Source organism: Mytilus trossulus, chromosome 9 (genome assembly GCF_036588685.1).
Source record: "Mytilus trossulus isolate FHL-02 chromosome 9, PNRI_Mtr1.1.1.hap1, whole genome shotgun sequence".
In the NCBI taxonomy this organism is placed as follows: domain Eukaryota; kingdom Metazoa; phylum Mollusca; class Bivalvia; order Mytilida; family Mytilidae; genus Mytilus; species Mytilus trossulus.
Genome location: NC_086381.1, coordinates 46,878,145 through 46,893,291, shown reverse-complemented (window position 1 = coordinate 46,893,291; position 15,147 = coordinate 46,878,145). Strand labels below are relative to the sequence as shown.

The 15,147-nt window shown below is 35.2% G+C and overlaps 1 protein-coding gene and 1 pseudogene across 1 annotated transcript; both read right to left on the bottom strand.

The window, feature by feature from the left end:
• Nucleotides 1–1,132: 1,132 nt before the first annotated feature.
• On the bottom strand, nucleotides 1,133–2,175 carry LOC134683946 (uncharacterized; annotated as a pseudogene).
• A 10,565-nt stretch (nucleotides 2,176–12,740) lies between these two features.
• LOC134684680 (uncharacterized) lies at nucleotides 12,741–13,559 on the bottom strand. Its single transcript, XM_063543984.1, has one exon. It carries the CDS (start codon nucleotides 13,557–13,559, stop codon nucleotides 12,741–12,743), a length of 819 nt encoding a protein of 272 aa, XP_063400054.1.
• Between the last annotated feature and the right edge of the window lie 1,588 nt (nucleotides 13,560–15,147).

The window sequence follows — 15,147 nt, the reverse complement described above, 5'->3', positions numbered from 1 at the left end:
GTAAACAGATCCTGCTTGACGTGCGGCACCCATCGTGTTGCTTATGTGATTACAAATCCGGTAAATAGTCTAATTCGGTAGGTCAAATTCATGAAAGGGTAGGGGATTGTAGTTACGACGTAAGGAACATATTCGATATCATTTGTGAAACGGTTATTCCATAACGGTCAACCAACTCGTGATGGCGTCCGTAAAATTTACGAAGGGATGCTTTCAACTTCACCATTTGGAACTCTTGGTTTAATAGCTTCCTTGTGAGCAGTAACCCTCTATCAAGAATATCATGATAGGAAACGCAAGCATGGCAATATCGTATCAATTGGGAGTTATATACTCCGTATGCAGGTGCAGAAATGGAAAGTTCACAATTGGAAAGCTGAAATCATCTCTTTTGTCGTAAAGTTTTGTCTTCAACCGACCCTCATTATCAATTTCTAGATGTAAGTCAAGATATGAAGCAGACTTAACTGTATCTGTAGTATCCTTTATCTCCAATTCGATGGGATAGATGCGATCCACATAGTCATCAAATTTTGAATTGTTTAGTGAAAGAACGTCATCCATATAGCGGGAAGTAGAGTTAAAGGATATTGCTAACTTCTTAGCTTTCTTCCTGAGAAGTTCCTGCATGAAGTCAGCTTCATAATAATAAAGAAACAAGTCAGCAAGAAGAGGGGCACAGTTTGTTCCCATTGGGATGCCAACAGTTTGTTGAAAAACATGTACAACAATTTCTGATAATTGGTTTCATGGTTTATATAAGACATCATTACCGTCTAATTGGTTCCCAGATTCATCACTCCAAATCTTCATTTTTACCGGAACACTTTTTTACACAATTTTACACACGATAGCCAAGTTGAAAAGTTTTGACATTTTTTTTCTCAGGAACTGCAATACCTGGATTTCTAAAAGTTGGTTTCAGGGTTTATAATAGTCAGCTTAACCGTGTGATGCGTTTTCAGAGTCATTACAACATCATGGGCGGGCAGGGGTATCACCAGTGAGCAGTAGTTTGCAGTTTCACTTATTTCGTCATTATCATGCTCCCTATTACATTTACAAGCGCATTGGCGAAAAGTTAAATATGTATTCTGGAAACAATGAATAGGTATTGCCTCTACTGCATGACTAAATATAACTAAAACACAAATATAAATTTGCAGACAGCCCGTCGAACGTGATAGAAATATACAAAGAAAGGGTACACGGTCCCAAATACGAAAACTATAAACCTAAAACTTGAGACATTTTTAAACGTTTTTCTTTGGAGTCTACGATATAACCATCTTTACTCGAATCAGATTTCCATCTGCCGTGTTTTTTCAAACACCTGTCGCTAACGTCTGCGTTAGCAGCCACTGTGGAACCACCTGATCTGAACGAGTGAAGACCTATGTTACAACCAGGACAAATAGTCTTAATTCTCTAAAGAAGACACTCCCTAGCCGCCGTGTAACTGAGTTTCTTATCCTTATTTATCAATTTACACAACTCCTGACCTGTAGATAGGACGAAATAAAAATTTATTCTCATGACTACTAAAACCAGCCAAACTTGTGTATTTAACTAACGTATTATAGGGACATGCGATTGTAGAACCTTTTGCTATTATAACCTCATTGCTTTGCCTGTATTGGTCAGTTTTGCTCTTAGTTATATGTCAAATCAGAAAAGAATCTTGAATATCAATGTCAAGAAAACGCAAAGAACTAAGTTCATCGTATTTAAGGAAACCTGCAAAACAAAGTAGCATCATAGTGAAATCTCTTATAAACACAAGTAGGTCAAAACAATCTTTGAAATTATCACAAAGTTCTATCAAAACGTCTGTGGTAACTGGATCTTTCTTGTTAGTCTTCTTTGGTGCAACTCTTTTAGACGCTTCTAGTATTGAAGTTACAAAAGTGTTCGTGGTAGGATCTTTTAAACTGTTGATTTCGTGTGCCCATTTTATACCATATATTGCATTATACACCGGATGATAAGTAGAACCGTTGTTAACTAAGTCTGTAAGGTATAGTGCGACGTGCACTGGTTAAGCTGGTAAAGCAACATGTCCAAGGATTGATATGAAACGTTCCCATCTTTTGAAAGCACTAAAATAAGATTTGACTGTGTTGTCACTTCTGCTGTTTATAAAAAGTTCGCACATTTTTGGATAAAGCCCATCAAGATAACTGTCACCATCTATTCCGCTATTTCTAATGGCCTCCTTTACTGTACAATCTAATTTGTCCCTGTTAAAAAAGAGAGTAATCATAAATATTTTTATCTAAAATTGTATTCTTAAACCAATCAATCTAAACTTCAAAAATTGTTGTCCAAATATTCTGCTTTGACCGCGGCTTTCCCTGGTCAAGTTTTCTCCCTGAAAGAAAATGTGTGCAACTATCAAAGCTTTCATGTTCCCTTTCTCGTCTATTATCATAGGCCAGTATGGTGCAGAGGTCCACTCTGGTATAACTAAAGTAACATTGCATTTTTCTTGTTTGAATTTGTTCAACACTTTAGGAATCAAATTTGGTGGTGGCACAAGCCAATTATTTTTACCTTTCCAGTCAACTGTGAAAGCTTCCATACCTGATGTTCCTGGAAACTAATATTTTGAATTGAAATGCTTACACTTGGTGTTGTAGTCATGTGCAAACCTATCGGCGTTATGAGGACTCCACAAGTGATCTAGATATGTAAATATTTCATCCTGTACCTCCCAATCATCATAATCTGACCGTCTACTTAACATGTCAGCGTGTGTGTTTTGTTCACATGGAATCCAAACAGAACTTAATTTAATTGATTGGTTCTTAAAAATTTCATGTATTTGCATCACGTTTTCATGTAGTGATGCTTTTTGGCTTGTGACTTAGAGTATGTGCGTTACTTTTTTGTTATCTGTGTATACCCGGATAATCTTATCCTTCATTACATTTGTAAAATTGTGTAATGCTCTCTCTACTGCTACTAGCTCTCGCCATGTCGAACTTTTGTTTTGTTCGTTTACTGACCAACTTCCAAACATCTCCAATGGTTCGTCCTTTGAACCTGTGGTCAAATGACCACCAAAACCCTTACCCGATGCATCACAGAACAAGTGATAATCTTGCTTTTCATTAAACACTGGCGTCAACGTGATTTACGATCATCCCAATATGGCGGACACAAATAACGAGATATTTTAGAAGGCTGATTTTTCCACTTTAACAGCTTATTTTCAGAATTTTTTTATATCAAGAAAAATCTTTATAAGCATTAGCATTGTAGGTGTTTTTCATAAATTATAGAAAAACAAGCAGAAGAATGAAAATCGAGATTAAAAAAATCACGATGATGATCGTAACTTCGTCTATTGATGATCGTAACTTGGACTTGTTTTTACAAACAGATGATGGTAACTCAAAATTTACGAACGTTTTTCTTGTCACTAAATTAACAACCTATTTAGTCGTCACAATAAAATAAATTTTATGATTTTAGAATTAAACAAAGAATAAATGAAAACCGCTATTCTAAAAAGAAATGACATGAGGGGATTAGCAGACCTATATGCAAATGTCCTCAATATATATTTTTTATGAGTAATTAAGTTAACATTCAAAATATATTCACGTTGATATGAAGTTGATATAAATATCATTCTCATGATACAGTTTAAGAATACAGGCCAAAACTTTCACGGAATAAAGTAAAGGAAGGCATGAAGTTACACTACTTTTGATGACTTTCTATCGGTTTTAAATTGTTACCTGGTCTTGTTTTGTCTTTGTCAAACTAGGAACATATATAGTAATACTGTTCCCAGATCCAACTATGACTATTTAACATTGGAAGACTATAGAGGCGGACTTAGAGGGAGGGTCAAGGTGGTCGCGTAACCTTTTTGTGGGGGAAATTTGGTTGATTGTATAGGGAATCAATGAAGCATGACTGTAGCGGGTCTACTCTTAGGCAGCCAGTCCCCCATCCCTTAATGAAAATCTCTGGATACTCCACTGGACTACTGATGCCTATATTTGCCATGGGTTGGTTATTTATGTTAAGAAGGAAAAGTTGAAATAGATGGTATACACGTTCATATTAGATTTTTCAAGCTTCAATTTCTTACATTTTAATAAAAACGGTATATGACATGTATTATTGAAGTTAGTCGAAGAAGTTGTTTTAAGTCAAACAGGGATCTACCATTTGATTTTTATATGGGGGATGTAATTTGGAAAAAGACAGGACAGGAGATTTGAGTAAAAATAGGCCGGATGAACATCTTGACCAAACAAAAAGGCAATATGACAATTTATGTAAAAAAAATCAGGACGAAAAAAGCAGGATCGAATAGACCTAAAAAAAAGCAGGATAGTTATTTCAACATAAAAAATGCAAGACAAAATTATCCCTCCCGAAAATTAAAATCAAATAGTAGTTCCCTTTATTGACGGTTTCATTGGTTTTTTTTGTTGTCATTGAAAATATATGATTACACTTCTTAATGCTTTATTTGTTCAACTTTTCCTTTTAAAATCGTAAATCTGTTAATGAAAAAAACTATAAAGTCTCAATTCAAAAGAAATACCAGATCCTCGAAAGGTACTATTGTTCCTATAAAGTGTAAGGGAAAATACTGGAAAAAAATATCCAATTTTAACAAACTGGTCATTAATATGAACTGTGCAAAACTTTATTTCTATAAAACATTTGAATCAATATAAAACATTTTAATATTAAACTAGAATCTAAGATAACTTTGATAATATCTAGGCGTTATGTATTCAGGTTTAGTTTTCTGTAATTAGTTAATACTTTAGTTTCTTTGTGTATATCTCTTTCATATTCATTTGATAAAATTTACTGTTTGCAATAGCATGAATTGTTCTATATAATAAGAATGTTCTTATCCCGGGCATAAAAACAATGCCGTATTTTGCGAAACCTTTTCAACTTTTGATCTTCAGTGCTGTACAACTTTGTACTTTTTTCACTTTCGATCTTTTATATCTGGGCGTCACTGGTGAGTCTTGTGTGGACAAGGCGCGTTTTTGGCGTATTGAATTTTAAACCTGATGCTTTTTGTTATCTATTAATCATGTTTTTCTGTGTCTAATATGTTCTCCTATTTATTTGTATTGTAGTCCTGTAATATTATGTTGTCATTTCAATATTATATTTAACTTTGCCATTTAAGTGCGAGGTTTGGCATGCCTTAAAACCAGGTTCAACCCACCACTTTTAATCCCTTTTAAAAGTGTCCTGTACCAAGTCAGGAAGATGGTCATTGTTATAATATTGTTCGTTTCTCTTTGTGTTGCATTTTTACGTTGAGTCTTTTGTGTTTTCTCTTATTTTTGAGATATTGAGATAAGACGTGGCACGGTACTTGTCTATCCCAAATTCATGTATTTGGTTTTCATGTTACATTTGTCTGATGATTGGTCTGTTTCTGTGTGTGTTGCGTTTCGGTGTTGTGTCGTTGTTCTCCTCTTATATTTAATGCGTTTCGCTCGGTTTTGGTTTGTTACCCCGATTTTGTTTTTTGTCCATGGATTTATGAGTTTTGAACAGCGGTATACTACTGTTGCCTTTATTTGTGATAGTTCCTCACAATATCAGCTGATAACGTACATTTTTTTTCGCATACTGGACGGCTGTATTTGTCTTATTTATCAGATAATGCTTCTTTATAACAGACAGGTACGATCATCCTAAGTAGAATTAAGTTACGATCATCGTTGATAAAAATAAACACAAGCTACGATCATCATCGTGATTTTTTGTATGTCGATTTTCATTCTTCTTGTTGCTTTTCCCTCCTGTCTGAAAAAATATTTTAATGGCAATGCTTATAAAGATGTTCCTTGACATAATACAAATCTAAAAATAACCTGCTAAAGTGGAGAAATCAGCCTTATCAAATTTCCGTATATTTGTGTCCGCCATATTGGGATGATCGTAACTGCACTCTTTAAGTGGTTCTGTACTAACTAGTACTTTAGCATTCCAACTTGCTCTATACAATATAGATTCATATAAATATCTAGTTCTTAATCGTGCCTGATCACATAATACTGCCTGCATAGATATGATTTGGCCTACAATACTGGCCACAAATTTACTCTGAATAGCCAAATACCACTTCTAAACTGGTAAATGAAAATAACCAAAATACCTTTCAATTTAGTTATGCGTTTCTCTGTGAGTCTTAAAATCCCTTGCGACATGTCCCATAAAAAACCTAACCATTCTAAAGATTGAACTTGCAACCAGTTGCATTTCTCATGTGCCAAAACAAATCCAAACCTTTCTAATTCGGATTTGATTGTTTTACCTGATTCTAAAGCACTATCAAAACCGTTACCTCCACCTAGGCCATCATCCAAATACATAACGATTTTCATGCCTCTACCTCTCCAATGTTTAACGATATCTCTCATTACTTTGCTAAATATATACCCACTAGAGGATAACCCAAAAGGCAAAACATTATACTCATAGTATTCATTTGCCCATTTGAAACCTAAAAATGTTGTATCTGCTTGACATATTTTTATGTGGTGATATGCACTTTTGAAATCGTAGGAAAATACATAGTTTCCCTTCTCAAACAACTGTCTGGCAGTTGTTGCGTCTTCATACTTGTGTTTAAATTTTACAATATGTGGGTTTAAATGCCTAGCATCTAAAACCAATCTTAATTTTGAGCCTTTATTATTTGCTACGGTTAATGGATTTACAACGTGAGGTTTACTTTTCACTCGACGTATGCAACCTTTTTCTAAAAGTTTTTCTATCTCATCGGCGACAAAATAAGAGTTGTCGCGTGCAGTTTTATTGTTTTCTAATTTTGTGTTTTTTTTTAAATTTGTAGCACCTATCTTTTTCCACGAGTCTACCTTTTCTTTTACATACCCTACACCTGTACCGTTACCTTGACATACATTATTGTGTGTACATTTTATTGATTTAAAATCAGCTGATATTTGTTTACACAACACAGGTGCGCTCGATTCTATGCGACTAAAATTGTAAGTACTATTTATACTTATCTTATTCTTTTGTTCTGTTGTGGCTTTTGGACACCGTCTTGTCCAATGCCCGCTCTCATGACAATAAAAGCATCTCCCAGGTCTTCCAAATCCGCTGCTGACATTAACAAGTATCAACTGACTTCCCGTAGAATTTGATGTCGTTGTTTTGGTGTATGGTGTTGCCCTTTGGTCTGTACGTTTTTTCAGTTTTTCTTTTTTCATCTTGGTATCTGCCCGTGACTGAGCCTTGTACATTTTCTTTTTGTCCTCGGAATTCTCGGCCAAAGGATTAGCAATATACTCAGCTACTACCCGCCACCCTGCGTCGGACGAATCAGCTAATTTGATTAACTTTTGTTCTTGATAATGTCCATACCTTCAGCTATCTTCCGTTTCGCGTTGTTAAAATTTGTCTGACTCATGTTGTCTGCTTCCATCTCGGTTGTGGCCTCCCTCATCTTCACGAATACTTTGTGGTTGTGTTTGTACTGCTCTTCATTACCTCTTTTGCGGAACGTATATGTGTCGGACATATTTTCATCTATCTTTGCTATCTGTGTGTCTGACGAGGATTTCTGGTTTTCTTGGATTCTTCTTTGGAAACCGTCCAAACGAGACTCTAGTAAAGTTGTCATATTGTCCAATAACTGTTCTTATTTATTTTGTACAGCATTATGCACTTCGGCACGTATAGTTTGTTGAATATCGGCGTCCATGCAGCTTACTATGTTGAACGACGGCTAAAAAGTGAAGCGCTTGAAATACACCAATATATCGTAAGACAAAATTCATCTTCTGGTTGTTCAATTTTGTCATGTCTTGTGAATATTTATGAGAAACGAAACGACAATACAATATTTTCCCGCTTTACTATACGAACCGCTGGAAAATACAATTATATTTATTAATCCTAACAAACTGATTGTAATAGTGCAAAACATAAAGAATTATAATAGTCTGCTTTAAACATGGCTGATTTAAAGTTTTTGATTACAGCTGGAAGATACCTTGACTCTTGTTCGACAGCGGTTAGAAATAACATTATTTTGACAATAAAAACAATATTGGCACAAAAATAAATTATATTTTGTTGTACTTCTTCAAACTGTCGTTAACGCACTGTAGGACCAGCAAGTTAAACATAAGGCCGTTATAGACGTCAAATAATGTGGGAATATCAAACGATATGCCTAGTTCTATACTTTGGTATAAGTACAACAATAAAAAGCCTGATACGCCCGCAGATGTTGAAGCATGAAAAGTTGGGGCACGTTTGGACACAATATTCTGATACTGTCTGAGATTGGATTGTCATCATCAAATTTTTGAGATAATATAGGTTTCTGACACAAAATATATATGTGGTCGAAGGTCTTAAAAAACTATTGTGCAAAATATGACACCCTCCCCCTTTCCACCCTTCTTAGAATACTTACCCCCAAACTCAATCCCAGCCTTTCCTTTGTGGTATGGAACCTTGTAGTGCATTTTTAGAACGATCCACACACTTAAACACAATTTATTGTCAAATAGTAAAACTAGCAAAATGCTTGTTTTTTGCCCCTAATTCCTGAAGGTTTGGAGCAATTAAATGCACCCTAAACTCAATTTCAGCCTTTCATTTGTGATATGAAACCTTGTGGTATAATTTCAGAGAGATTCATTACTTCTCAATGTCATATTAGAAATTAATGAAAATCTAAAAGGAATTTACATCAACAGATATAAATAATTCATCAAAATTGTATGATAATTGGTGGAAGCATATGAGAGTTATCGTACAAAAACTGGAAAATCCCCCCTTTTTTAATGAATAAAACCCCATATCTCGGAAACGTAAAATCGAAAATCTATAAAATTCTAAAGGGACCTTACATAAATAGATATGACCAATTCACCAAAGTTTTATGAAAACTGTTGAAAGCAATATTTAGTTGTTGTCCGAAAGCGGATAAATCCCCCTTTTATAATGAATAAAACCCTATAACTGAGAAACATAAAATCTAAAATCCATAAAAAACTAAAGGGAGCTCACGTCAATAGATACATGTGTATAAACAATTCACCAAAGTTTTATGTCAATTGGTTAAAGAGTCTGACGTTATGACGACGGACGGACAGACGGACAACGATATACCATGATATGTCCCGTAAACGAAGGTATACTAATTTAGCACGTATTATACTTTTGACATTTGGCCACATCAGTAGAAATATTTAACACACACACGCGTATGTATGTAGAATTACATGCTAAATAGTAACCAACACATTCATGTTCCGTCCGGTGAAAGAATATTCCACTCATATAGACAAATATTTTGTGATGATGTTTATGTAATATTTGCCACTGAAAGTTTTGCAAAATTCAAGAAAACAATGGAAAAAAACACTAAAAACAAGTTATAATAGTTGAGATGTAGGTTTGTGTTCAGGTTACTTTATTTTCAAATTTAATATCATTAATCAGTTTTGGCAGTAAAGGTACACATACCGTAATATAAGATGAATGAAGAAAAAGAGGTGCACCCATAGAAAATAGAAACTGCAAACTTACTCCTAATTTCATCGGAGCTCAAATTTTAACTGTTACCAGAATTTTTACTCTATTTAACAGTAGCAATTTTTATACGTGTGCATGTAAAACAAATTTCGTTGTAGAAGGGCCTAAATACAGCACAAACAACACGATGTAAACATAAAGGTATAGACTCCATATATACAATATAAACACGATGTTGACACAATATTGTCAACATCGCGATGTATACGATGTGAACGATGTAAACAGAAAGGTAGATACTTTATATATATATTTACAATTTAAACACGATGTTGACACAATATTGTCAACATCGCGATGTATACGATGTGAACGATGTAAACAGAAAGGTAGAGACTTTATATTTATATATATATATATACAATGTAAACACGATGTTAACACGATATTGTCAACATCGCGATGTATACGATGTAAACGATGTAAACATAAAGGTATAGACTCTATATATACAATATAAACACGATGTTGACACAATATTGTCAACATCGCGATGTATACGATGTGAACGATGTAAACAGAAAGGTAGAGACTTATATATAAATATACAATATAAACACGATGTTGACACGATATTGTCAACATCGCGATGTATACGATGTGAACGATGTAAACAGAAAGGTAGATACTTTATATATATATTCACAATATAAACACAACACGATGTTGACACGATATTGTCAACATCGCGATGTATACGATGTAAACGATGTAAACATAAAGGTATAGACTCTATATATACAATATAAACACGATGTTGACACAATATTGTCAACATCGCGATGTATACGATGTGAACGATGTAAACAGAAAGGTAGAAACTTATATATAAATATACAATATAAACACGATGTTGACACGATATTGTCAACATCGCGATGTATACGATGTGAACGATGTAAACATAAAGGTATAGACTCTTAAATATACAATATAAACACGATGTTGACACAATATTGTCAACATCGCGATGTATACGATGTGAACGATGTAAACAGAAAGGTAGATACTTTATATATATATTCACAATACAAACACGATGTTGACACAATATTGTCAACATCGCGATGTATACGATGTGAACGATGTAAACAGAAAGGTAGAGACTCTACATACACATTATAAACACGATGTTGACACGATATTGTTAACATTGCGATGTTTACGATGTAAACAGAGAGGTAGAGACTCTACATACACAATATAAACACGATGTTGACACGATATTGTCAACATCGCGATGTATATGATGTGAACGATGTAAACAGAAAGGTATAGACTCTACATACACAATATAAACACGATGTTGACCACGATATTGTTAACATTGCGATGTATGCGATGTGAACGATGTAAACAGAAAGGTATAGACTCTATATATACAATATAAACACGATGTTGACACGATATTGTTAATATTGCGATGTATGCGATGTGAACGATGTAAACAGAAAGGTACAGAACATATTGATAGGATACAATGTAAACACAATAACGACTCTATAAAGTTGAAATTGCAATGTTGACAATATCGACAAAACATCGTGCACTGGACATAGTTCGAACTATGACACAAGAAACACTTGCAAACGCACTATAAAATGGTTGATTTATACCACAGCTAGGTAGAATTCAGTTAACAAACATACTTTTCAAATCTATCTTTGTACAACACAATGAAAGAAATATAAGTCAAATGGCACTGTCAATCTGCACAGCGCAATGAAACAAAACAAGTCAATGGCACTATCAATTTGCACTATTTGTCAAATTGATCACTAGGTAGCAAAATGAAAGTTATCCTATAATCACTTTAATATAACAATAACAGAATATTCCAATATGGCAAAATGAATTATTTACAATAGACACTAATCAAATCAACTAACCCAACTATACTAAATAAAGTATCAAATTGAGCACGATATATTTCCACAGTCAAACAGCTTGTCAAATGGCTAGTCAAATAGCTTGTCAAATAGCTAGTCAAATAGCTTGTCAAATAGATAGTCAAATAGCTATCACTTATTTATTCCTTGAATATATTATTAGAATTCCGAATATTAGAACTATTATTAATAATCCACACTTCACTTGGAATTCACTACTTTAATCCAAAGAACAAATTATACTCACTATTCACACTATATGAGAATTAATTATAACCGCTCAGAATGGCATATACATCGACACTGAACTGATTTCGGTGCGGTCTTATATACTACCTAAATGGACGAGTCCAAGTCCCAATTTAAGGGTTGTCAAGAAGGTTTGCTTATCACATGACTTAACAAGTCTATTATCAATAAAAGGGGTGTTTCAGTACTTAACAAAGTGTGCTCCTTATTTAGGAGGAAATAAATGTAACAAATGAACAGATTGACATGCTTTAACTCTTTTCACTCCCCGGAACTATTGTGTACAATAACAAAACAGGTATTTTCGTGACATTACCCACGCCTCTAAAACCATGCGTCCTCGCATGACTCCTTAAATACATCTGACATGCTGAGAAATCATCTATTTCCATTGGACATATATACAACAAGACAAAGCCTTTTCCCGCTTTGCCGCTTCACAGTACCAAAATAACTTTGGTTAGATTCTAACCATATATATCTTCAACTATATATATCCTCTGACCACAACGTCAGGCACCATACTATACGACAATAATGTCAGTTTTCCCTTTTGTCCATCAGGTCTTAACAGACGACATCATAAACCACAACCCGTAGATACAAAGTCTACCTATATATCCAACATGTCCAAATTCCAGGCAGCCATATCAAACATTTCAAACCTTATGAACTACCTTCTTTAAAATATCCTTGTTTCTAACATTAACCTCTTGCTTATTAACGTCTGTAATTTTGAGTGTCACTGCCAAAGAATAAATTAAAAAGGTCCCAAACAAATTTAGCCTCTGCAGCGGCCCCAAGGAGCCTACTCTTATCGAAATCTGCAGGAGGGGTCTTTTACATGCACAGGACGTGACATTTTCCTGTACATGGGGCCTCGGATTAACGTCCCCATCTGACGGACTCAAACATAAAAGGGCTGGATATAACAGTAAACACAAAGAATAGATATTTATACAATCAAACTCTTGTTGACTTTATTAAATGAAACAAAATGAATGTCAGTTCACTGTAAAATGTCTATAGTGAATCAGATGGCACTTTCTTCTCAATGATTTTTATCTTTTTGCCATTTTCTTCATATTCAGTAATTATTTTAATGTACTTGGTCACTAGTCTTGGTTCCTTTACAGACTGCTCCTTCGTACTAACCGTTTCCATTTCTCTTATAGTGTGAACCTTGGGTGTATTTACTAATTGAGGGACCAAAGTCTTTGTCAATTTCTGCCTAAGATCTTGTAGTTTTCCTCTTGGCGTGTACACCGGAGTTGGTCTCGTTACCTTCCTTATTATTCGTCCAATCTCTACAGCTGAAGTAGTTGGCTTATCAGCCATATAAGCCATCTCCGGAGTTTCTGGATCCCCAACTTTGGCAACACTATCGTCATCACTTGATATGTCGTCCAATATACTTTTTGAATTGTCCACTTCTTCTTTACCGTTATCTTCCTCTGAGCTTGAAGAGTCAATATCATTATCAACCTTCTCGGGGTCCTTCTGATCTGTCTTGTTGTGGTCTATGTCTTCTGAAGATTGAGTCAAATTGTTATGATTACTGTCAGTCTTATCGTTATCCTCGATTTCCGTACCTTCCTTTCCGGATTCAGCTGAGCAATGAATGTTCTTAATATGCTTATTCAGATATACCCGTTTGGTGGTGTTATACGGACACAAGGCACAAAACAATCTTAAATCTGTGCATTCAATGATATGCTTGTTTCTTTGCTCCTTGGTCTTAAAGATGGAAGGGCAGAAAGGACAAGACATCCGCTCACTAGCATCAACTTCAATTGAGATAGGAATATTCCCCCTTCTGGGCGTCACTTTTGTCTTTGGCATCTTGAACTGCAATGATAAAGAAAAACACTGATACTAAATTGGCACAAATAAAAATAAGGTCACAATTAACGAAGCAAAATCACATAGCTATTTACAAGTTAAAACATAAATATCTAATCACTGTAATCTTTCATCCAAACGGGTGGTTGTCTCCTTCTTCCACTCCAGTTTGAAAAATTTGAACTTGTTCCTATATTTTCCAGTGGTCCTTCCTCTATAGTGTGCTGTTCCTCACCCTCAACAGGGACACTCTCAACATGTTCTAATATCTCGGGCTCTCTTCCTACAATTTCCTCATTCATATCACTTAGAGTTTCGGGTGGTTCTAATGGTTCCACACTCTCTCCCTCAAGTATCTGAGGATTCCGTTTTCGCAAACGGTCTACATGAATGATCTGTGTCTTCCCTCTTTGACCACAATTAACTTTATATGTCACATCGGTACACTTCTCGAGTACCTTAAATGGACCCCTCCAGTAAGAGGTTAACTTTGATGACAATCCAACCTTCTTTACCGGAAAATAAACATAGGCTTCGTCATTTTCCCGAAAATCCTGCCATGACAGTTTCAAATCATGATACCTCTTCTGTCTTAACATGGAAGTTTTGGTATTTTGTCTTACTTTCTCATGGGCTTCTTCCAAACGTTCTTTCAACTCCAACGCCCATTGATTACTTAGAAAACTCTGTACATCAACAGGAATCTCATACATCAAGTCAATTGGCGTAGAAACTTCCCTACCAAACATGAGATAGTTTGGAGTATAACCAGTGGTCTCGTGTTCTGCACTTCGATACGCCATCATCACATACGGAAGGTGTTTGTCCCAATCTTTGTGATGGTCGTTCACATATGCACTAAGCATGGTCTCTAATGTTTTATTGAAGCGTTCAACTTGTCCGTCCGACTGAGGATGATAAGGTGTTGTTCTTGTCTTCTTGATATTTAACAAACGACACATTTCACTGAATAACTTACTCTCAAATTGTCGTCCTTGATCGGAGTGTATGTATGATGGGACGCCAAACCGTGCCACTACCTGTTCAACAATTAAATTTGCCACGGTTACGGCTTCCATGTTCGGCATGGCGAAACTTTCAGTCCACTTAGAAAAATAGTCGGAGACTACCAGAATATACCGGTTGCCGTTTTCCGTTTCTGGAAGTTCTCCCAAAATATCAGCAGCAATTCGTTCCATAGGATGACAACTTTGAACCAATTGCATGGGAGCTTTATTTGTTCGGCAAGGATTTTTCCTGCGGTTACAAAATTCGCATCCTTTAATGTATCTACGAACATCAGCTTGTAATCCAGGCCAGTAATACTTCTGACGAATTCTCTCAATTGTCTTTCGAACTCCCAAATGTGCGGAAGTTTTATTATCATGGCACTGAAAGAGCACATTTCTCCTCTCACTATATGGCACTATCGCTTGTAATCGATTTTTCGAGTTGTCAGAGGTTTCAAATCGTCGGTAAAGTATACCTTCAATAACTTCGAGAATATCCCATTGAGACCACAAACATCTAACAGACAAACTCTTTCCAGATATCTCTAAGAATTGTGGTCTCTTCTTATTCAGAAAAG

What these genes read in the sequence shown, in the direction of transcription:
- LOC134684680 (XM_063543984.1), bottom strand. Translation starts at nt 13,559, where the DNA reads ATGCCAAAGACAAAAGTGACGCCCAGAAGGGGGAATATTCCTATCTCA.